Source organism: Nomascus leucogenys, chromosome 7b, assembly GCF_006542625.1.
Source record: "Nomascus leucogenys isolate Asia chromosome 7b, Asia_NLE_v1, whole genome shotgun sequence".
NCBI lineage: Eukaryota > Metazoa > Chordata > Mammalia > Primates > Hylobatidae > Nomascus > Nomascus leucogenys.
This window is the reverse complement of record NC_044387.1, coordinates 51798428-51822895: the sequence shown is the minus strand read 5'-3', so window position 1 is coordinate 51822895 and position 24468 is coordinate 51798428. Positions and strand designations below refer to the sequence as shown.

Here is a 24468-nt window from a genome sequence, read left to right as displayed (position 1 = left end):
AGTAGCTGGGACTACAGGCACCTGCCACCATGCCCGGCTAATTTTTTTGTATTTTTAGTAGAGACGGGGTTTCACTGTGTTAGCCAGGATGGTCTCAATATCCTGATCTCATGATCCGCCCGCCTCGGCCTCTCAAAGTGCTAGGATTACAGGCGTGAGCCACCGTCCCCGGCCCTATTACCAGTAAGTTTTGTACCTTCAGGTGAATTCCTATTGCTCCTCAACATCCCTTTTGTTTTTGATTGAAGTACCCCTTTTAGCATTTCTCGTAGGGCAGATCTGGTGTTGATGAAATCCCTCGGCTTTTGTTTGTCTGGAAAAGTCTTTCTCCTTCATGTTTGAAGGATATTTTTACTGGGTATATTATTCTGGGGTAATTTTTTTTTTCCTTCAGCACTTTAAAGATGTTATGCTACTCTCTCCTGGTCTGTATGGTTTCCACTGAAAAGTCTGCTGCTAGATGTACTGGAGCTCCATTCTATGTTATTTTTCTCTTGCTGCTATTTAGGATCCTTTCTTTATCCTTGACGTTTGGAAGTTTGATTATGAAATGCCTTGAAGTAGTCGTCTCTGGATTAAATCTACTGTAACCACTTTATACTTAGATATTGATATATTTCTTTAGGTTTGGGAAGTTCTGCTATCTCTTTGAGTGAACTTTGTACCATTATCTCTTTCTTTACCTCGTCTATAAGGACAATAACTCTTAGATTTTCCCTTTTGAATCTTTTCATTTCAATCTCTTTGTAGAATTTATCTACTAGAATTCTCAATTCTTTCTGTTATCTTGAATTTCTTTGAGTTTCCTCTAAATAGCTATTTTGAGTTGTCTGAAAGGTCACATATCTATTTCTCCAGGATTGGTGCCCGGTGCCTTATATGGTTCATTTGCTGAGGTCCATGTTTTCCTGGATGGTCTGGATGTTTGGGGAAGTTCATGAGTGTTTGGGCACTGAAAGTTAGGTTTTCATTGTTCTCTTCGCCATCCGGGCTTGTTTGTATTCATCTTCCTTGGGAAGGCTGTCCAGGTATTCAGAAGGACTTGGGTATTGTGATCTAAGTCATATCTGCATCAGGGGACATCCCAAGCACAGTAATGCTATGGTTCTCACAGATTCATGGTGATATCACCTTGATGATCTTGATATGATCCAGAAGACTTCTGGATTACCAGGCATAGAGTCTTGTTTGCTTACTTTCTGTCTCTCTGTGCTGAACCGCCTGCAGCTGGGTTTGGGGTGACAGGCATCCCTGCAGTGACCACCAATGGGACTGCACGGGGTCAACCTGAAGCCAGCACAGCACTGGGTCTTACCCAAGGCCCACTGTGACCACTACCAGGCTACCACCTATGTTGGCTCAAGGGCCTAGGGCTCTGCAATCAAGTGGCAAAGGAGCCAGACTTGTGTCCTTCCCTTCAGAGGCAATAAGTTCCCCCAGGCCCTGGGCAGGTACAGAGATGCCATTCAGGAGTCAGGGACTGGAGTCAAAAATCATAGAAACGACCTGGTATTCTTTTGTACTGTGGCTGAGCTGGCACTCAAACCACGTGATGCAGACCTTCTCACTCTTCCCTTCCTTCTTTTTCTTTTTCTTTCTTTTTTTGAGACAGTCTTGCTCTGTCGCCTAGGCTGGAGTGCAGTGGTGCAATCTTGGCTCACTGCAACCTCCACTTACTGGGTTCAAGCGATTCTTGTGCCTCAGCCTCCCAAGTAGCTGGAATTGCAGGCACCCACCACCACAGCCAGCTAATTTTTATATTTTTAGTAGAGACGGGGTTTCACCAGGTTGGCCAGACCTCCTGACCTCAAGTGATCCACACGCCTTGGCCTCCCAAAGTCCTGGGATTCCAGACGTGAGCCACTGCATCCGGCCCCCTTCTCTTTCTACACATAGAGGAGCCTCACCCCATGGCCAGCACCACCACAGACCCATAGGGAGTACTGCTAGGCTACTGCCAGTGTTCCCTTAAGGTCCATAGGCTCTTCAGTCAGCTTGCGGTGAATGCTGCCACGCCTAGGAATTACCCTTCAGGGCAGCGTGCTCCATTTTGGCCCAGGCAGGTCCAGAAATTCCATCCACGAGCCAAGGCCTGGGATTGGGGACCCCAAAACCCTGCTTGGTGCTCTGCCCCACTGTGGCTGAGCTGGTACCTAAGGTGCAAGACAAAATCCCCTTTACTTTTCCCTCTACTTTTCTTAAGCAGGAGTCTCTCCCCATAGCCACAACAGCTGGGAATATGCTGGTTCTCACCTGAAGCCAGCATGTCTGAGTCCACCCAAGGCCCTCACATTCTACCTGGGTGTTATTGCTGGTTCTTCAGGGTCCAAGGGCTCTTTAGTTAGTAGGTGATGAATCCTGCCTGGGCTGGGTCCTTCCCTTCAAAGCAGCAGGTTTCCCTTCTGGCCCAGGGTATGTTAGAAATGTCATCCAAGAGCTAGGGCCCAGAATGGGGGCCTCACAACCCTGACTGTTGTCCTATCCTACCGTAGCTGAGCTGGTATCCAAGATACAAGACAAAGTCTTCACTCGTCCTTCTTTTCTCCTGAAGCAGAAAGAAGGGGTCTTTTTTGGAGCTTTGAGCTGTGCTGCTGTGAGTTGGGGGAGGTGTGAGGCAAGCACTCTTTTTTTTTTTTTTTTTTTGAGACAGAGTCTCGCTCTGTCGCCCAGGCTGCGGTGCAGTGGTGCAATCTCGGCTCACTGCAAGCTCCGCCTCCCAGGTTCACGCCATTCTCCTGCCTCAGTCTCTCCGAGTAGCTGGGACTACAGGCGCCCGCTACCACGCCCGGCTAATTTTTTGTATTTTTAGTAGAGACAGGGTTTCACCGTGGTCTTGATCTCCTGACCTCGTGATCCGCCCGCCTCGGCCTCCCAAAGTGCTGGGATTACAAGCATGAGCCACCGCGCCCGGCGAGGCAAGCTCTCTCTTAACTACCCTGGCTGGTGCCTCAGTAGATCATGTCCCCTACCCCTCCACCCCCAGTTTACGAGCTCTAAGCTCAGATCAGCACTAGGACTTGCCTAGGGATTGCAGTCTTTGTGGCCTAGACTGTTTCTCAGGTTCACTTAGGGCCACAGAACACTCCAGCCCATGGTGGTGAGGCTTTCCAGAACTCGAGCTCTGACCACTGGGATGGGCAATTCCCTTCTGGCTAGGGCCAGAATCAAATGTTCCTCCTATGGGTGGCCATCAGCTGAGTACAGCCCAGTTCTGCTTTCTGCTGTGACAGGGCGGTGCTGATTTTAATGCAAAGCCTCACAGTTGCTGTGCTCTCCCTCTCCCGCCTGCACGGGTTTTTGGCACCATGCAGGGGTGGGAGAAGGGTGATGTCAGCAATTCAAGACTGTTTTTCCTACCTTCAGTGCCTCTTTCAGCAATATAAAGTAAAAACCAGACACTGAGTGCTCACCTGATGTTTGGTTCCTATGAAGGTGCTCCCTTTGTACAGATAGTTGTCAAACCTAGTGTTCCCCTTGTAGGGATGATCGGTGGAGCCCTCTATTTGGCCATCTTACTCCATCCTTGGTTAAATGTTTCAAGTGTCATTCCTTGGAATAAAGTTCCCACCAAAAGACTAAATTTTCAGGGAGCACATGCTGTGATAGAACAGTATGAAGAGCCAATCTGAGTCTAACAGCATTGAAAAGCTCCAAAAGAAACTTCAAATCAAATTAAGTTTATTTGGACTAAGACTGATTCACCAATTGTGCAGCACTCAATCAGAAGGGGCTCAGAGAGCTCTGCTGCAGTAGTGTGAGCAGTGAGCTTTTATAGGCTGATGCAAAATAGGACAAAATACATTTGATCTCTTAGAGTGGAAGGACCCTAGTTGGTAATGGTGGTTTCTGATTGGTAAAGTCTCTGGCTTTGTTTTACTGTTTACATTGGCCTGCACAGGAACCTAAAGCTCTGGAGCCATCTCCCCCTCAATGGCCTCTCAATTAAAATTTTTAACACCTAGGATAGAATTCCAGTCCTATTAACCTATATCTTAATGAAAAAAAACCTACATTGGCCATTCAAGTTTATAATTATAACATTTCGATAGGAGACAGCACAGATTTACAGCATACAGGATCTCAGATAAGTTGATCTTTAAAATAAAGTTTTATGCCATGTCTTATAATTCTTTTCCAGGTTAAAGCCAATTCACAAGGAGACTGGTCAAGAGAAATAAGAGAATTACCCTTACTTAATTCAGTGCCACTACATAGTTGGCTCATACTCTATAGCAGGAGCAGTCACAGAGAAGCCATGTCCTTAAAGGGTCATCTACAGAGTGTCACAGCCCCCATGGGCATAACTATGAAACCAGCAGAAATGTAAGTAGAGCAGAAATTCCAATTTGAAAATCAGTTGTTAGCAATCTTACAGTATAATAACTAAAATATTGTAGGAATTGGTCACTATCAAAACCTTAAAAGTTTGTAAAGTCTAATCTCTAGTCAAAAAATATTAAAATGGACTTTGTGATATATGGTTTACGGCTATTAAGATACATGTTGTAGAAGGTATGAGAATTAAGAATTTGATGTGAATGGATGGGAGAATATTAAGAATTCTCATGCATGTTTCCAAAAACTGAACTTAAAAAACTTTCTACAGCAGTTTTAGGTTTACAGCAAAAGTAAGAGGAAGTTAGAGACTTCTCATATATATCCTGCCCCCAATAATGCATGGCCTCCCCCATCAACATCCCCTACCAGTGTGGTACATTTGTTGCAGCTGATGAGCCTACATTGAAATATCATAATCACCCAAAGTCCATAGTTTACAGTAGGGTTCACTCTTGGAGTTGTACATTCTACTGGTTTGGACAAATGTATATGACATGTATCCATCATTGGTTTCATGCAGAGTATTTTTCACTGCCCTAAAATTCTTCTGTGCTTCACCTGATTATCCCTTCCTACCACCACCTACTCCCTGCACCACAACCTCTGAGGACCACTAATTTATTTATTTATTTATTTATTTATTTATTTATTTAATTTTTTTTTTTTTTTTTTTTTTTACCGTCTCCATGGTTTTGCCTTTTTAGAATGTCATCTAGTTAGACTCATACAGTATGTAGTCTTCTCAGCCTCAGCTTCTTTTGCTTAGTACTTGGTTGATAAAATCTGTACAATAAATCCTCAGGGCACAAGTTTACCTATATAACAAACCTGCATGTGTACCCCTGAACCTAAACGTTTTCTTTCTTTTTTTTTTTTTTAAAAAAAAAGGTTAGGTTCTGGTTAACTAGCTTCTCCTGAGGGCAGGGCCTGTTAGGAACACAGGGCCCTGGTGTATTTCAAAATAGTTTATTTTCCCCTCCCCCTGCTGGAAGCACTAAACAATTTTCCTCTGGTATTTACCGCGAGAACCTGGTCAAGCTCCTAGAGGTAAAACTCTCAAAATTGTGGGGACCCTCCTGTAACTGGGTATACCTGGAGTTTTTAACCCTCACAGTTGTCCATGCTGAGCCTGCAGTAATTCATCACAGTTCAGGTGGTCTGACCCAGGAACTGTTTCCCTGGGAAGTTTCCTGAGTCTTTGCTCTAGCTAGCCAGGACTCCTTGTTTTTGCTTATTTGTCTCTTCAATATTGGAGGCAGTGATTTGCCCTGTGTCTTCACCTCTCTTGAAAATCCTAGGAGAGCTGTTCATTGTTTTCAGTCTGTTTAGCTTTTGACTTGCTGTTAGGGCAGAGTAGTGACTTCAAAGCTCCTTATAAGTAGAATTGGAAACTGAAAGTCTACTGTCTTTTTTCTTTTAAACATACTTTCTACTGAAATGCATATCTTGGCATTTTATCATGTCTTTCTTTGTATTTGCTGGGTGAAACGTTTGTTTCACTGGTTGGTATCTTTTGGATATGGATGCTATATTTACTTTTTAGGATTGAAGTAGACGGTGATGCTAACTCCTATATAGACACATTACGGAAATATACTAGACCAACACTGCAGATGGTAAGTGTCTAGTTGATACATGTACAGTCTTTTAGTTATTGTTCTAAACCATTTGGATAAGTATTTTAGAATTCAAAATGTTGTCGTTGGTTTCCTGAACTTGCCAACGAAAGCAGACTAACTTGCTATTAGCTGAATACAAACTTTCATGGTTTAGCTATTCCTGAGTATCACAATCTTATGCTAATTTTCTCAGGCTTGGAGACTTGTAATTACTTTTAAAATCTCCTAACTTGAAAAAATACACCATACAAATGTAAAGTAGTGTGGGTATTAATAATCACCACATTCATTACTTTTATCCCCAGGTGTTACCTGCCAAGTCTGTGATCACGATCTTCTAGCCTGTGTTATGCTTCTTGCCTGTTTTTGTTTTTTTTTTTTTTTTTTTTTTTGAGACGGAGTCTTGCTCCATGGCCCAGGCTGGACTGCAGTGGCATGATCTCAGCCCACTGTAACCTCTACCTCCTGGCTCAAGCATTTCTCCTGCCTCAGCCTCCCAAGTAGCTGGGATTACAGGCGTCTACCACCATGCCCAGCTAAGTTTTATATTTTTAATAGAGATGAGGTTTCGTCATGTTGGCCAGACTGGTCTCGAACTCCTGACCTCCAGTGATCTGCCCACCTTGGCTTCCCAAAGTGCTGGGATTACAGGCATGAGCCACCATGCCCGGCAATACTTGCCTGGTATTTTTCTAGGAGTCTGTTCTTTCCTTTCTTCCGTTTGGTGTCTTAGACCAAGTTGTCATTATGTTGTATCTGAATTACTACAGCAAATTCTTTTTCTTTCTTGGGTTCTTTACACTAGTTCATCTTCTTTCTTCCCCCAGGATGATCTTGAGGGGTACAGGTGGGAAGATGTCTTTGTTTCTTGACCATGAAACCAGAATGTTTTCCTATTGTGTTTTACATGAAGCCTAGACTTTCTTCTTTTACTTGCCCCTAGGGAACCCTTGCAGGCTACCCTGAAGAATACCTTATGTGAGCCATGCTCATTCTGAAATGTAATGTCTGTGTTTTGAAATCCTGTTGGACTTAAGTTTTACGTGTTGCTTCCTGCTACTTGAGTACTGTTTTATTCTTTCCTGGCCCCCTCTCGGTAAGAGAAGCCCCCATTGGGAACCAGCAAAGCTTCCTATTCTAGGATTAGAATCAGAGTAAAAGGGGCTTTGGCAGCTGTTTGAATTCCAGCTTATTCTCATAACAGGAATCTCTTTGCTCATTTGGCATCTGCCTGAAAAGCTCAAGATTACCATTTTTTTTTTTTTTTTTTGAGACGGAGTCTCACTTGTCACCCAGGCTGGAGTGCAGTGGCGTGATCTCGGCTCACTGCAAGCTCCGCCTCCCAGGTTCATGCCATTCTCCTGCTTCATCCTCCCAAGTAGCTGGGACTACAGGCATCCGCCACCACACCCGGCTAATTTTTTGTATTTTTAGTAGAGACGGGGTTTCACTGTGTTAGCCAGGATGGTCTCGATCTCCTGACCTCATGATCCGCCCGCCTCGGCCTCCCAAAGTGCTGGGATTACAGGCATGAGCCACTGCACCTGGCCTCAAGATTACCTTTTTAATGTGGGGCTTTCTTTAAAGAACTTCTACCTCTTGAAGAGGAACTTGTCCTACTTTTACTCATTTACTCATTTATTCATCCTAGATTTGCCTTTTGGAACAATTTCTTAAGGTATCCCCTTAGATATTTTAAGGCATTATGTCAGATGGCATGGGGGAAGTGTGTCCACAATCTTGTGTACCCCAAATAGTTGGAAATGATCCATAAAATAGGGACTAAAAATCACTTATAAAACTGTTCCAGTACAGCTGGAAATCTCCATAGACCAGCAATAGAAGGGGATTAATGTATGTACGTAGGAATCAAGCCATGTGGCATGAGGTAAGGGCAGAACAAGGCTGTGTAAGAAAATACGTTGATGCAATAAAAAGATAGCAGGCCACATATTTATGTTGTACCTAAAATAAAATGTGAACTTCACAAATGCGACTGGTAATGACACGACCAGGCATTCACAAGTACTTGATGTTTGGGGATGTGTTGGTTTTCTTTATGGCAGGTACAGACAGCTTGCAGATCACTATTTTAAATGAGTCATGATGAGGAAACTCGTGTATGTGAATAATAAAGAATTAAAATCCTATAAATGCGAGCTGGGATACATAAGGCAGAAATAGAAGAAATGAAAGTGTTCCCAGAGCAAACTGAGGGGCTGGGCTGCTGTTTCTCACTGCCCAATAACGAGATGCAGACTGGGGTGGAAGAGTTTTTATTTCTGTAACCAGTTACAGGGAGAAGGCCTGGAAATTATCTCCAGACCAACTCAAAATTACAAAGGCTTTCAGAGCTTATATACCTTCTACGCTATATGTCTATGTCTAAGTGTGCATTTATCTAAAGACATAAGTGATTAACTTTTTTTTTTTTTTGGACGGAGGCTCACTCTGTTGCCCAGGCTGGAGTGCAGTCGTACGATCTCGGCTCACTGCAACCTCCACCTCCTGGGGTCACGCCATTCTCCTGCCTCAGCCTCCCAAGTAGCTGGGACTACAGACGTCTGCCACCACGCCCGGCTAATTTTTTATATTTTAGTAGAGACAGGGTTTCACTGTGTTAGCCAGGATGGTCTCAATCTCCTGACTTTGTGATCTGCCTGCCTCAGCCTCCCAAAGTGCTGGGATAACAGGTGTGAGCCACCATGCCTGGCCATAAGTGATTAACTTTTCATCTATAACTGAGGTCTGAGTCCTGAAGACCTTCTTCTGGAGACTCAGTAAATTTACTTAATCTAAATGGGTCTAAGTGCTGCAGTGATTACCCTTATCTTGTTTCCTGCTAAATTATGGAGGTTTGGGGAGTTCCTTCAGACCTCCAATAAACTTGTTTATGGAGGCCTGGGGATTTTCTTCAGACCCCAGTAAAACCTGTTTAATCCTAAATGGGTCCTGTTAAGAATTCCTTCATTATTTTGTCATGCTTTGAGGCCCAGGAAAGGCCTAGGCAAAACTCTTGGTGGGCTTTTATTACATTCCAGCCTTTGTATAAGGGCACTGACTTTTTTAGCTTTTAATATTTAACTTAACCACTCAGTACTGAAAGAGTTCTGATGGAAGACTACATTAGCAAAAACTGGCCTGCCACAAAAGTATATTCAGGTTACGGCTTTCTTTACAGGAAGTGAAGCAAATCTAGTATTAAGGCTACAAGAATAAAAAAAGTCACTTTGCATTTAATAGTAATAACTCATTCCTGAAAATCAGACATTTGCAGTAAAAATGCCAGTAGGGAATACAGTCCTCATTTTAAACAGAAAATTTTACAAATGTTCTATTTAAAATTATTATGCATTAATCCAATCTAAACCTTTCATTTTTTTTTAAGATGTTCAGAAACTTTATTCCTTTTAATCTTATATTTTCGTGTAATTTCAGACTTAAGGAAGAATTGGAAAAATAATACAAATACCCCCTCTATACCCATCATCCAGATTACCCAAACATTTGACCACAGTTGTATAATTATTCTTTTTCTCCTTTACCATATGCATATGATTGTAATTCATGGCAGTTACTGTGTATGTGTATATATGTGCGATATGCTGCTCCATTAATCTCTAAATACGTCAATGGGTATTTTGAAAACAAAGGAACATACTCTTACTTAAACACAACATGTTACCCAATTAAGAAAATTAATATTGATGTAACGCTTTTTTTTTTTTTTTTTTTTTGAGATGGAGTCTCACTCTGTCACCCAGACTGGAGTGTAGTGATGCGATCTCGGCTCACTGCAACCTCCGCCTCCCAGTTCAAGCTATTCTCCTGCCTCAGCCTCCCAAGTACCTGGGACTACACGTGCCCGCCACCATGCCTGGCTAATTTTTGTATTTTTAGTAGAGATGGGGTTTCACCATATTGGCCAGGCTGGTCTCGAACTCCTGACCTTGTGATCCGCCCACCTTGGCAACCCAAAGTACTGGGATTACAGGCGTGAGCCACTGCACCCAGCTGGTAATGCTGTTTTCTAATCTGTACACATAATTCTAATTTCACCACTCATCTCTGAACAAAAACCAAAAAACTTAAAGCTGGTCCTTTTGAAAATATCAAAATTTGAGGCCGGGCACATTGGCTCACGCCTGTAATCCCAGCACTTTGGGAGGCCGAGGCGGGCGGATCACGAGGTCAGGAGATTGAGACCATCCTGGCTAACACGGTGAAACCCCGTCTCTACTAAAAAATACAAAAAAATTAGCCGGGCGAGGTGGCGGGCGCCTGTAGTCCTAGCTATGCGGGAGGCTGAGGCAGAAGAATGGCGTGAACCCTGGAGGACGGAGCCTGCAGTGAGCCAAGATCGCGCCACTGCACTCCAGCCTGGGTGAAAGAGCGAGACTCCTTCTCAAAAAAAAAAAAAAGAAAATATCAAAATTTGATATTGTCAAGACTGAAGAAGACTAAAGCTAAAAAAAAAAAAGTAGAATCCATTAGTATAGATTCACTGGAGATTAATAAAATATAAAACACCAAAAGCTACTATATGCCAGTCATTTGAAATAGGTCACCTTTAGAAAAAATGCAAATGATTAACTGTTGAGTCTGAACTATGGGACAAATACTTGTCAATGCAGACAATGCATTTGAAATTCTACACCCTTTCACGTGAAAGGAAGAAAAACAGTAGAGAATGAGAAGAGAATTTCCTTAATCTGATAAGATGTCCACCAAAAACTTCCTATAAACATCATCATGTTAAAAATAACTTAATAATTATTTTCCCAAGAAAGTCAGGAACAGGCCAGTTAGTAACCAGTCTTCCTAACTGCTTAGTTTCCCACTGGAAATCCAACCCAATATTTGAAACCTTGGAAAATCAGGCAGTTTCCATAACTCCTAAGTTTGCTTACTCAGCAGTAAAATGGGGATAATACTACTTATTTCAGTGGGTTGCTGAAAGTATTAACTTTGCCAAGTGAACCACTCAGAAAGTGCCCTACACATACATCATGATGAAGCTGTCTAGGGTCAATGAAACCATCTCGTTGTCTGCGGTGTTATCCGAGCTCTTTGTTTCACGGCCAAGAAAATTTAGGAGTGTGGACACCAAGAGTAAGGTTGGAGCAAAAGAGGAAAGCTCTCTGCAGCAGAGAGGGGGCCCGAGAGGGTTGCCATTTTACAGTTAAACACAAAAGCTTTTCTAAGAAATTTCCCTTATCTGCGTAGCTATCTGCGTAACTGTCCTTATCTGTGCAGCTGCAGGCCTGTCTCAGCCAAGCCTCCCCCTTATGCAAGTGCCCACGGAGTCCCCACTGTGTACATGTCTGTAGAAGCGGAGGAAACTTTCCTGGGAGCCTGCTGATTACACAAAGAACAAAGGCATTTCTACGTTAGGCCTTGCTCCCTTATCTGTCCAGCTGCAGCTTGATTTTTCAGGCTGTTTAAAAGAATTTTAGTATGGACCTGCCTTAACTTTTTTTTCTCCTTTCTCCTCTCTCAGTGATAGTCCTGTAAAGGGTGACTGTCCTGATCATTGTATCCTTCAGCCTGATTTTAACCCATCCTTGTTAACATGGTAATAAGTTCCTGGAACCTGAATAACTAGGATGGAAATAATATTGCAGTCTTAAACAATTGATATATATTGCCAAATTGCATCTTGCAGCAATTGCTGTAATTTATAATTATAATTTATAACATTAATCTTAACTATAATTTACGACACTATAATTTAAACACATAACAATTTAATGTTAATTATAGTTTATAATGTTAATTATAACTTGTTTCTTCCACATATTCACCCTTCCAATTAAGTAATAATTAATGTAATAATTTTCTAATAAAATACATATAATACATTATAAATTGATATAATTATTATAATTAATAACATGGCTCTAGACCCTTCACCCTCTTGGGCTCATATATTTTCTTAATAAATTGACTCTAGCTTGTCAGTCTTCCACCTAAGTTGCCTGCTCCAGATGGTTTTTCTTTCCTGTATCACTGTTGTTATATCTTAGGGAATGTCATGTTTGCTGGTTTTCAAGGTGATTTGTATCCTGCCCAATGATGACAAACGTAGATATGACAGCATAAAAAGATACCTATGTACCAAATGCCCGATTCCAAGCCAATGTGTGGTGAAAAAGACCTTAGAAAAAGTCCAGGCAAGGACCATCGTCACCAAGATTGCCCAGCAGATGAATTGCAAGATGGGAGGAGCCCTCTGGAAAGTGGAGACAGACGTATGTTGTATTTCATTGACTTCATTTAATTTACGTCTAATAAAACTTAAGATTCCCTTAATTGTTAATGCTTAAATTTTGCTCACGTTCTAACTCCATTACCTTTTCAAAAAAAAACTTAAGGTACAAAGAACAATGTTCGTTGGCATTGATTGTTTCCACGATATTGTAAATCGACAGAAATCAATAGCAGGATTTGTTGCAAGTACCAATGCTGAATTAACAAAGTAAGTAAGCTCTGGTAGACATTGTTTAGTTGGTAGCTGACTGTGGACCAAATAGAAAAGATGAACCTAATTAATACTTGTTAACTCAAGAGGTTGGGAATTTGACAGATGAGTTATTCTTAGTCATGTGGTCTCCTGATTTTTCTGGCAAAGTTATGTTCCCAGAACATTTTGCATGGTTGGCTGGCTCTACATAATTTTCCATTGCTGCCTAACATACCACAAACGTGGCACTTTATGACAATGCCCGTCTCTATCTGCACAGTTCTTCTGATCAGACACCTGGTAGTTCACAGCTCTCAGGACCTTACAAGGCATAAATAAAGGTGTCAGCCAAGCCACGTTATCTTCTGGAGGCTTGACAGCCCTCCCCTTCCAAGCTCATGTCATTGTGGCTGAATCCATTTCTTTGTAGTTAGATGACAGAGGTCCCTGGTTTTTTGTTGTTGTTGTTGTTGTTTTGTTGTTGTTGTTGTTGGCTGTCAGCTGCAGGCCAGTCCTGATTTCTCTCATGTAGCAAACCCCTCTCCATCTTCCAACCAGCCATGGCACATTGAGCCCTTGTTCTGTTTTGAATCTGACCTCCTCTTTGGCCATCAGCCAGAAAAAACATACCTGCTTTTAAAGGAGTTCATGTAATTACAAATGACCCATTTGGAAAATTGTTATCATAAAGTCAACGGAGCCATATAGCATAACATAATCACAGGGGTGATATCCTGCCATAATCACAGGCTCCAGGGATTAGAACAGGTAGAATTCTGCCTACCATAGGCTCTGATCAGTACATGTCTTAAATGGAGATAACTAATACATAGTGAAATAGTTCAGATGTACATGGGTAAAGAGACATGGAAACATAATTAGTGGCCAGAGATCTGTAAGTATAGGATCTTGTCTTTCTATACCTGCACATGATGTACTTCCAAAAGATGTGTGTCTATATCCTATGCTCTCCTTTTCTCCCAGGGCCCTTTTATTTTCTGTTCTCAGAGTAGAAACCATACTGCACCTTGAAATACGTTTGCAGTCTTAAGTTTGCAGTCCTTTGCACATTACTTGATGTATGTCCATTGCAAATTACCTCTGTTTAATAATGATTGTGGCCCACTAGGTATAATTCAGGAATATCTTTAAAGGAAGATCCATCTTTATTTCCATAGATGATGACTTTTTTCCAGTCATATTCTGCTTCAATATGATAACACTGTTTTGCTCTACTTTTTGTTTGAAAATAGTGTTGCAATCATAGGGAAAAATTATACTTTCAATTATTCAACAGATGCTTTTTTCAAGTAATACTTATTTTAATAGTGTAAAATCTGCTTTCCAATCAAAGAAAAACTTCCAAAAAATTATGAAAATAGCCAATACCGCTGAGTGCGGTGGCTCACGCCTATAATCCCAGCACTTTGGGAGGCTGAGGCGGGCAGATCACAAGGTCAGGAGATCGAGACCATACTGGCTAACACGGTGAAACCCTGTCTCTACTAAAACAAAATACAAAAATTAGCCAGGCATGGTGGCGGGCTCCTGTAGTCCCAGCTGCTCAGGAGGCTGAGGCAGGAGAATGGCATGAACCTGGGAGGTGGGGCTTGCAATGAGCAGAGATCACGCCACTGCACTCCAGCCTGGGGTGAGAGAGTGAGACTCTGTCTCAAAAAAAAAAAAAAAAAAAAAAAAAGAAAAAAGAAAGAAAATAGCCAATACCTTGAACAAAGAGAAACACACATAGCTAAGTAAATATTGCAATTACATACTCCAAACCCAAGAAAGCAGAGACCATCATGAGCCAAATCATTCTTGGAGCTGTCAACAGATTTTTCTGAGTGGCTACCATGTTCAGATGCTGACACTGGCAGTGAAAATGTGGAGCCAAGACACCTGGTCATACTCTGTGGATTAAATCCTAGTAAGAAGAGGCAGGCAGACAGATACATCACAATGTCAGGTGGTCAGATGGGGTTACTGTGAAGTAAACAAGAATGCGGTAAGGGGATAGAAACTTGAGATAGCATACAATTTTACTAGATATGTTGAAGGTGTGACAACAGCTGCCACAATTCCAAAGCAAACCCCTTCCTCAGTGAGGGGGAACATGGAGGCGCCACTGTTGAGGGTGTTGATCCCAAAGCAGGAACCAGGGGGAGCACAGGGATTTCATTTTATCGCATTCCCCCATAGGCGAAACTACAGTCGTCTTGTACAATAAAGCATGATTAATTTGTAGTAATGTGAATAAATGCATCCATTCTACTTGACTATTCGTATGCACTCAAAATTTTCTAAAATGCCTAAGATATCAAAAGAGACCAATACTTTGATCTCTGTAGAGATACGAATTGATGCTAAAATGTCCTTAACTACTGATAGTAATATTTTTTGCCCATAGATTAATGCAGACTCAAATGAGATTTTAAGAATCTTGTTTTCCAAACTGGTGGTTTTTCTGTGAACAGGTGGTACTCTCAATGTGTCATCCAGAAAACAGGAGAAGAGCTTGTGAAAGAGCTGCAGATCTGCTTGAAAGGTCAGTGTCTTGTAGCGGTCGGGGAACCCGACACTATACAAGTAGTTCTCCACCAATAGACATATCGCCTCCAGAGGACACTTGGTAATGACTGAACCTTTAGTTTTTGGTGTCACACCTGGGGTAGAGGTGCTACTGGCATTGAGTCTAGTGGGTAGAGGACAAAGATGCTGCCAAACATCCTACCATGCATAAGTTACCCAACCTCCACCACCTCCACCACAGATTCTCTGGATCAAAACTTCCATAGTGCTGTTGTTGAGGAACCCCAGAACAGACAGGACTTAAGCAGTAAAATTGCCCTGAAAGCTGCAGTGTTGAAAGATGGACCTAGAATTTGTCAAAAGCAGCAAAGGCTAGTTTGTTCCAAGTGACGGTTTATTTACACAAGTTTCTGATTTCCTCTCAGCTGCCCTGGATGTCTGGTGTAAAAACGAATCATCGATGCCACGTTCTGTTATTGTGTATCGGGATGGAGTGGGAGATGGTCAGCTTCAAGCATTGCTTGACCATGAAGCGAAAAAGATGTCGACCTACTTAAAAACCATCTCTCCTAACAAGTAGGTTGTATTAATTGTAATGTGTAGTGACTCATGCCTGTAATCCCAGCACTTTGGGAGGTTAAGGTGGGCAGATCACTTGAGCCCAGGAGCTCAAAACCAGCTTGGGCAACATAGTGAGATCCTATCTCTACAAAAAATGAAAAAATTGGCTGGGCGCAGTGGCTCACGCCTGTAATCCCAGCACTTTGGGAGGCCGAGGAGGGTGGATCACCTGAGGTCAGGAGTTCGAGACCAGCCTGACCAACATGGAGAAAGCCCGTCTCTACTAAAAATACACAAAAATTAGCTGGGCGTGGTGGCGCATGCCTGTAATCCCAGCTACTCGGGAGGCTGAGGCAGGAGAATCGCCTGAACCCGGGAGGCGGAGGTTGCATTGAGCCTAGATCGTGCCATTGCATTCTAGCCTGGGCAACAAGAGTGAAACTCTGTCTCAGAAAAAAGAAAAAAAAATGAAAAAATTAGCTGAGCATGGTGTTGTGTGCCTGCAGTCCCAGCTACTCAGAAAGCTGAGGTGGGCAGGTCACTTGAGCCTAGGAGCACTGCACTGAAACCTGGGTGACACAGTAAGATCTTGTCTCAAAAAAATTGTACTGTGCAGATTTTAGCTCTACATTTTAGTCTTTGAAAAAAAAAAATCTGATGTTTTTTAGGGGAAAACACCAATACAATGTGTGATGAGAGTAGGAGCTTGATATAAATAGTGGCTTTTGTGGATGGGTGGGGGAGCGCGGGGAAGACCCTTCTGCTTTGATTTTGCGTTCCACACCCAAGTCAGAATGCAAAGCAGAGTTGGACCTGGCAGTAGCAGACCGCTTCCACCACAAAGTTCCAGTGAATCTTCCTACTTTCAAGTCTTGCTGTGGGAGGGCTTGTTAATGTCAGATATAGAAATCCATGAACGGCCCGGCGTGGTGGCTCATGCCTGTAATCCCAGCACTTTGGGAGGCCGAGGCAGGCGGATCACTTGAGGTCAGGAGTTTGAGACCAGCCTGGCCAACATAGCAAAACCCCATCTCTACTAATAAAAATACAAAAATTAGCCAGGCGTGGTGGCGCACACCTGTAATACCAGCTCCTTGGGAGGCTGAGCCATGAGAATCACTTGAACCTGGGAGAGGGAGGTTGCAGTGAGCCGAGATCACGCCACTGCACTCCAGCCTGGGGGACAGAGTGAGACTCCATCTCGAAAAAAGAAATCCATGAACGTAGCCTGCCAATAGTTCACACTTATCCTTCTTTTATCCTGGACTTTTGTCCAGGTGGTGGAGGAGCCAGCTGGAGGGGATCTCCAGCCCTAAGACTTACAAAACCTACAAAACTCCACTTTTGTAAAACTCCTGTTTCCTGAGGGCCCATTGCTCAGCAGGGATTGTAGGAATGATCCCAAAGTTGTGAGGAAGGGACCCTTCCCCTGGGATGTGGGTGGTTATGAATAAATACCTCCTCATTTACTGCTTTAATCGGGCACGTGGAGCTTAGACAGTAAAATTAGGGTGTAAGGAGGGCTGCTGTCCATTCTTCATAGGTCCTAAATGTAAAGCAGATGTTTTAATACACTGCGTACTTCTGAGGTAAGACTGAGTAAACATAGTGACACTTATCCTGATTTTTTAAAGTTTCACTCTAGCTTTCATTGTGGTGAAGAAACGAATAAACACTAGATTTTTTCTTAAACATGGAAGCGATTTTCAAAATCCACCTCCAGGAACAGTTATTGACGTAGAGTTGACTAGGAACGAATGGTAAGCCACCTATATTTTTTGCAGCTGGTTCTATAATTTTCTCAATTTCCTTCGGTTCAACACAATCACTTAATTCCAATAACTTTACCTTAAAGCATTGCTGATTCTTTAGAACTAATTTGGTCTGTTTTTTTTACTATTGGGCAGAGATTCCTCATTTGAATCTAGAAATCGCGATTAGTCTTCTGGTTGTCGAAGTTTCTTCATCAAACTTTTGTAAATGTCTGTGACCACATAAGAGTCAACTTCAGTGTGGCCCTAAAACCCTTTAAATTATGAATAGAAAAGATAGCAAGTGATGTTTATATTGACAATTTGGAGTCATCACAAATCAAATTATATTGACTATATCACGACCATCAAAATGTTTATGCAATAGTCTGAGAGGTAGGTAGGTATCTATCCATCTATTTGATGGAGTCTTGCTCTGTTGCCCAGGCTGGAGTGCAGTGGCGTAATCTCGGCACACTGCAACCTCTGCCTCCCAGGTTCAAGCAATTCTTCTGCCTCAGCCTCCTGAGTGGCTGGGCTTACAGGTGCCTACCACCACGTCCGGCTAGTTTTTTGTATTTTTAGTAGAGACACGGTTTCACCATGTTGGCTAGGCTGGTCTCGAACTCCTGACCTCAAGTGATCCACCCACCTTGGTGGCCCAAAGTGCTGGGATTACAGACATGAGCCACCATGTCCAGCCAGAGGTTTCTATTTTTAAAATATCTTTCTGCTTTAAAACAGCAGTGTGGGGCTGGGCACGGTGGCTCACACCTGTAATCCCAGCACTTAGGGAGGCCAAGGCGGGCGGATCACGAGGTCCAGAGATCGAGACCATCCTGGCTAACACGGTGAAACCCCCTCTCCACTAAAAATACAAAAAATTAGCCGGGCATGGTGGCGGGCGCCTGTAGTCCCCGCTAGTCAGGAGGCTGAGGCAGGGGAATCATGTGAACCGGGGAGGCGGAGCTTGCAGTGAGCAGAGATCATGCCACTGCACTCCAGCCTGGGTGACAGAGTGAGACTCCCTCTCAAAACAAAAACAAAAACAAAACAGCAGTGTGAAAAAAGAAACCAGTTTCTTTTATGTGAAACATTTTGTATGACACTTATCCTAAGAACCTGAACGAAGAAATGATGTGTTCAGAAAGTAATACTGAATAGGCTACAAAATAGTTTCATATAGTCAGCTCTGTTGTTCATGGACACAAGGAAGTAATTCCAAACAGTAATTTAGAAGTCTTTTTCTTGTTATGAGGATGCAAGCCATTATAAGTTAGAGCCAACCTTTAAGACATTAAGATTAGATACAACTTCCAGAAGATGAAATGGTTAGAGACATTCTATATAAAAATGTATTGAGATAAGAAAAGATATAAGAATGTCTAATGAAAAGGTCAATTTGTATTTGAATATCTAACAAACATGAATATAGTCAAAACGAAGAAAAATCAGTGGAAGGGTTAAAGAGAAGGTTAGATATAAAACAAATTGTTAACTGGAACATATATTCACAAAATTCCCATAATGCAGTGGAGAGCTATAAAGATATGGAAGATATGAAAAAATGTTTAGAAAAAGTAAGGCAAAATAATATTTGCTCTATACCAAATAGAAGTTTCAGTAGTAGATAAGATATGATGGGGGTGTGGTGGGGTGGAGCAATATTCAAAGAGAAAGTCTGAGATTCTGAATCCTCAGATTGAAGAATAACAAGATTGAGCAAAGATCAATAAAAGTTCACACTTAGAAATGTTATAGTGAAACTTCAGTAGGCATAAGAAAATTCAAAAGCAATCACAGGAATAATATATTTACAAACAATAAAAATCACATTCAGCAAGAGTAGAAACCAGAATGCTATGAAGTATCTTTAAAATGCTTAAAAATAGCCGTCAAGCTAGAATTTGATACCCAGCTAACTTATCAAGGGTGACAGTGAAATACAAACATGCTCAGTTCGTACATATACAGTATATACATTAACAGATCCACCAGGTACTCACTGAGAGAGGTACCCAAAAAGACTGTATTTTAGGAAGAAGGAAATCGAACAGTTAAGGGAGAATGAAATGCAAGAAGCAATGTTGATCACTTACAATGGAGTATAAAAAAGCCTTGATTTCATAAATGACAATTTATAGGGTATATTAAAACAAGATCTAAAATACTGGATATAGCACTTACATAGAAAAGGAGTTATGAGGTCAAAGTATACATTAAGATTCTTTAGTTATTAGGGAAAATGATAAAGCTTCTGCTGCTTTATACTTAAGTCAATTATACAAATGAAAGACTTACTTGAAACCACAGTGGAAATAATGATATTCATACCAAGAGTTGAGGAGAAATGAAGTAAAAGGAAGGAAAGGCAGAAACATTTGATCAATCTAGTATAAGGCAGGAAAGGATTAAAGGATGGAGCAAATAAAAAGTATCATAAAGTACAACATAAGATTGTACACATAAAAATAAATTCAATATTTATAACACATAGATCAATCTTACCGGTTGTATTGTTTAAGAAGTTTAAGGCCGGGCATGGTGGCTTACACCTGTAATCCCAGCACTTTGGGAGGCCAAGGCGGGTGGATCACGAGGTCAGGAGGTAGAGACCATCCTGGCTAACACAGTGAAACCCCATCTCTACTAAAAATATAAAAAATTAGCCGGGCATGGTGACAGGCGCCTGTAGTCCCAGCTACTCAGGAAGCTGAGGCAGGAGAATGGCGTGAACCCGGGAAGAGGAGCTTGCCGTGAGCCAAGATTGCGTCACTGCACTCCAGCCTGGGCGACAGAGCCAGACTCCATCTAAAAAAAAAAAAAAAAAAAAAAATAGTTTAAATATAGTCCAGTGATTCTCAGCGAGGCAGCAGGCCTTCATCCAGGATCTCCGAATAGAATTATCTACAGCCATATCAGATCAAATGTGCCAATCTTGTTTCTTCCTCTAGGTTTCAGTGCATGTACTTGAAGGCAAAATCCCATGAGAATTACTATCTGTGTCAGTGATTTAATTGTCTTCTATAGATTTGATTTCTCAAATCGTTGTTTATCAGTTAGACGGGCTTCTAAATGTAAAGGAAACTTAGCCTATAGATTTTTGTAAGCTATTATACTAAATGTTTTCATTTCAGATATTAGGTTTACTATACCCCCTTCCTAAAATGAGCCGATACCCACATGTCCTATATTTCCAGGTATGACTTTTTTATTGTGAGTCAGTCTGTGCAAGATGGGACTGTTACCCCCACTCATTATAACGTCATCTATGACACGATTGGCTTGAGCCCAGATACAGTACAGCGTTTAACATATTGTCTATGCCACATGTATTATAATTTGCCAGTAAGTACTTTTTGTTACTTTTTTCTTCAGATTTTTTAAATGTACTATTCAAGATTGAACAATGTTGGACCTCTGAATTGGCTTCTGTGTATTTAAATTTAGGGAAAGTAGATGTAAAGTGAAAAAAACTTAGTTGTATGTTTTTTTTTCCTACTAAAGGGCATCATTCGAGTTCCAGCGCCTTGCCACTATGCCCACAAGCTGGCTTACCTTGTGGGGCAGTCCATTCACCAGGAACCGAATCGTTCCCTGTCAACCCGTCTTTTTTACCTTTGACCTGTAGAAGACCACCTGATGTGATAATGAAACCACAACGTGTAAGCCTGTCTTCTTTTTGAAGCAGGATGTCTGAAATATTTTCCTAGGTCCATAGCTTTAAATTCTCATCGTTTTTGATTGGACACGGGAGAGATTCAGAGTGATATGTTCTACTCTCAATACTACCACCGACTGATTTTTCCAGAGAGGAGAACTGACAGGGTTTGGCTTGCAGTTTCCCTTTCAAATATGTGACAGAGATCTCATAGCTAAACATGACTGAACATTTTCCACCCCAAGCGGGGCCACTCTAATAATTGAAAAGACTGGGCATTCGTCACTCAGAGAGTACGTCTGTGAACAAGTAAACTCCACTTGGAAAACTACGTCTACTTTATTTTTGAAACTTTTTTTGGTTAAAGTACAGGAAAGGAAGACATAAAAGTAACAACACTGAATTTCTGTTTAATATTTTGTATTTAGAATTAACCTATTACTGATGAGCTACATAGGAAGCATTGTTTTATTCCTTGTACTGGGGTGGGAATTTGGATGTATTTTTGGTGGAAACGTCATAGGGAAACCTTGATTATGCCTGTAATCCCAGCACTTTTGGAAGCCTGAGGCGAGTGGATCACCTGAGGTCATGAGCTTCAGACTAGCCTGGCCAATATGGTGAAACCCCGTCTCTACTAAAAATACAAAAATTAGCCAGGTGTGGTGGTGGGTGCCTGTAATCCCAGCTACTCGGGAGGCTGAGGCAGAAGAATTGCTTGAATCCGGGAGGCAGAGGTTGCAGCGAGCCGAGATTGTGCCACAGCACTCCAACCTGGGCAATAGAGTGAGACTGTGTCTCAAAAACAAAACAAAACAAAAGATTGGCAGCTTAGGAACACAAACATTTGGTTACTTTTTCCACAAAGAAGGAAAACTAAGCTTTGTTAATGAATTTGTTTAATTCATTCTTTTGCACGGTCCCAGTATATTACGTTAGCCGTATCATAATCAGAAGTCTTCAGTAAGTTATTTAAGTGAAGCTATTATGTTTTTCTTGAAAGCAGACTTTTTTCTCTCCACCTAAAATTATCCTTAATTAGACTCAGGAAACAATGGGGTTTTTTTTGTTGTTGTTGATGTTGATTTTTTATATGCAGTCTTGCTCTGTCACCCAGGCTGGGGTGCAATGGCGTGATCTCAACTCACTGTAACTTCTGCCTCCAAAGCGGTTGAACCAAGGAGGTTCAAGCGATTCTCCTGCCTTAGCCTCCCAAGTATCTGGAACTACAGGCATGTGCCACCACACCTGGCTAATTTTTGTATTGTTAGTAGAGACGGGGTTTTGTCGTGTTGGCCGTGCTGGTCTCAGACTCCTGACCTCAAGTGATCCACCCGCCTCAGCCTCCCAAAGTGCTGGGATTACAAGTGTGAGCCACCGCGCCTGGCCTTGTTTTGTTTTCTTATACTCATAGAGTGTTATTGTGGGGGTGGGTGTAGGGGCGGGGATTAACTTCAAATATGCAAGAAAAGGTATATTTGGAAACATAATTACTTGATTATATATTAGGTTTACAATTTGAACTAGTTTTATAAGAAATAAAATGGAAAGACTTCAGAAAATACATTGTAACCTGGGTAATGTCCTGCTGAGCAGTTATTGCCAACAGCAATAAACATTGAGATGGGTCTGAAATTTAAGAAATGCTAAGATAACATGTTCTTAAGTTAGAATATGATTTATAATCAATTTCTAGAAGTCTAGAAAAGATCTCTTGGAAAGAACAAACTGAAAGTCGGTATTAAAACTTTCTGAATGTTTATAAATACATCATTTATTCCTAACACTATTAAATTTAAGATGATGTGATTCGGCCGGGCGCGGTGGCTCATGCTTGTAATCCCAGCACTTTGGGAGGCCGAGGCAGGCAGATCAGGAGGTCAGGAGATCGAGACCACGGTGAAACCCCGTCTCTACTAAAAATACAAAAAATTAGCTGGGCGTGGTGGCGGGCACCTGTAGTCCCAGCTACTCTGAGAGGCTGAGGCAGGAGAATGGCGTGAACCCGGGAGGTGGAGCTTGCAGTGAGCCGAGATTGCGCCACTGCACTCCAGCCTGGGCGACAGAGCGAGACTCCGTCTCAAAAAAAAAAAACAAAACAAAACAAAAAAAATTTAAGATGATGTGATTCAATAGTTACTCATGTTAAAATCAATGATTTTAACATGAATTAAACATGATTCGCTCTTGTTATTTTTAAAATGTTTTTAGCCTTCCTAATATACTAATTTGTTGCTTTTCTAAGATAACTAGAAATACTGCTGTGACCAGGGGAATACCCCAATTAGCCTATTAGTTCTTTATAAATTGGGTGAAGGAAGCTTGGTATTCAATATTTCCAAGACAAGTCTCATTTCAGAGGCTTACAGATAAAAATATCTGTAATGTATCACAACACCTAAGTTTCACATTGTTGAGCCGGGGTTGGGAGTGCTAATTAAAGGTCTGTCAGGGATGGGCGTGGTGGCTAACACCTGTAATCCCAACACTCTGGGAGGCCGAGGTGGGTGAATCACTTGAGATCAGGAGCTCAAGACCAGCCTGGCCAACATGGTGAAACCCTGTCTCTACTAAAAATACAAAAATTAGCTGGGCATGCTGGCACATACCTGTAATCCCAGCTACTTGGGAGGCTGAGGCAGGAGAATCCCTTGAACCTGGGAGGCAGATGTTGAAGTGAGGCAAAATTGCACCGCTGCACTCCAGCCTGGGTGACAGAGTAAGACTCCATCTCAAAAAAAAAAAAATCCATAAGAAATCCATTTGGCCTATGATGTAGCAATACAATAATTCAAAAAATGAACTTGACTCTGGCAATAACAAAAACAACATATCGATCTTTGCACTGAATACAGCTCAAAGCTGGACAAAATATTAGAATGTTGAACAGCATCAAAGTGTTAGAAATAAAACGCTTGTTCCCTGGTGCTGCAAAGGAATAGCACTCAAATATAAATTTAATTTTCTCAGCAAGGCAGTTTTTATTTTCTGCAGAAACGGCACTCATTGCAGATGGAACCATGGTGAGAGCACACCTGGACAGGGGAAGAGAAGGAGTTCTTACTCCTCATGCAGGTGGCCCCTACTGCTGTGTCGTTCCCTTATTGGTTATGGTTGGACCACACAGTCTAAGCTAATTCCGATTGGCTGTTTTTTAAAAAGAGCAAGAGTACAAGCTGGAGTGGTGGGGTGAGTAGTTTGGTGGGGAGGAAGGTTAGGAACAGGTAACTAAAGGTGACTGAGGCCAGAGCAAGTGACCAGAGGTGAGTCAGGACGGAGCAGGTGACCAGGGGAACAGACGTGAACTACTGATTAAGACTGGTGTGAAAGTTGTTTACCGAAACTAGAAGCAAGTGGGCAAAGGGAACCAGGAAGTTAAACTTTAAAATGGAGAATCTAAGAAAGCTGAACACAGTGACGTACTGATTCTTTGAAGAGAAACTTGGGGTTCACTATATTTAACAAAAGGGATGGGAAAGCAGAGAAAACAGTGCCAATATCTGGCAGCAGGAAATCCAGGAATATGACCCTGTTATTTGGGACTGC

At 41.9% G+C, this 24468-nt stretch overlaps 1 protein-coding gene across 3 annotated transcripts in view; it reads left to right on the top strand.

Annotated features, from left to right (window-relative positions):
• Nucleotides 1-21107, top strand: part of PIWIL3 (piwi like RNA-mediated gene silencing 3) — a 44861-nt gene extending 23754 nt beyond the window's left edge. Inside the window, exons 13-21 of one of the 3 annotated variants that reach the window (XM_003277725.4) lie at nucleotides 4139-4323; nucleotides 5882-5954; nucleotides 12011-12208; nucleotides 12332-12435; nucleotides 14895-14965; nucleotides 15375-15525; nucleotides 17145-17270; nucleotides 20462-20609; nucleotides 20769-21107. In XM_003277725.4, the coding sequence (XP_003277773.1) occupies nucleotides 4139-4323; nucleotides 5882-5954; nucleotides 12011-12208; nucleotides 12332-12435; nucleotides 14895-14965; nucleotides 15375-15525; nucleotides 17145-17270; nucleotides 20462-20609; nucleotides 20769-20885 (1173 nt within the window). In that variant the 3' untranslated portion in view covers nucleotides 20886-21107. Of the gene's footprint in view, nucleotides 1-4138; nucleotides 4324-5881; nucleotides 5955-11983; nucleotides 12209-12331; nucleotides 12436-14894; nucleotides 14966-15374; nucleotides 15526-17144; nucleotides 17271-20461; nucleotides 20610-20768 lie in introns of all 3 variants that reach the window. The other 2 variants (XM_003277724.4, XM_003277722.4) reach the window with 2 other exon arrangements.
• Nucleotides 21108-24468: the final 3361 nt, after the last annotated feature.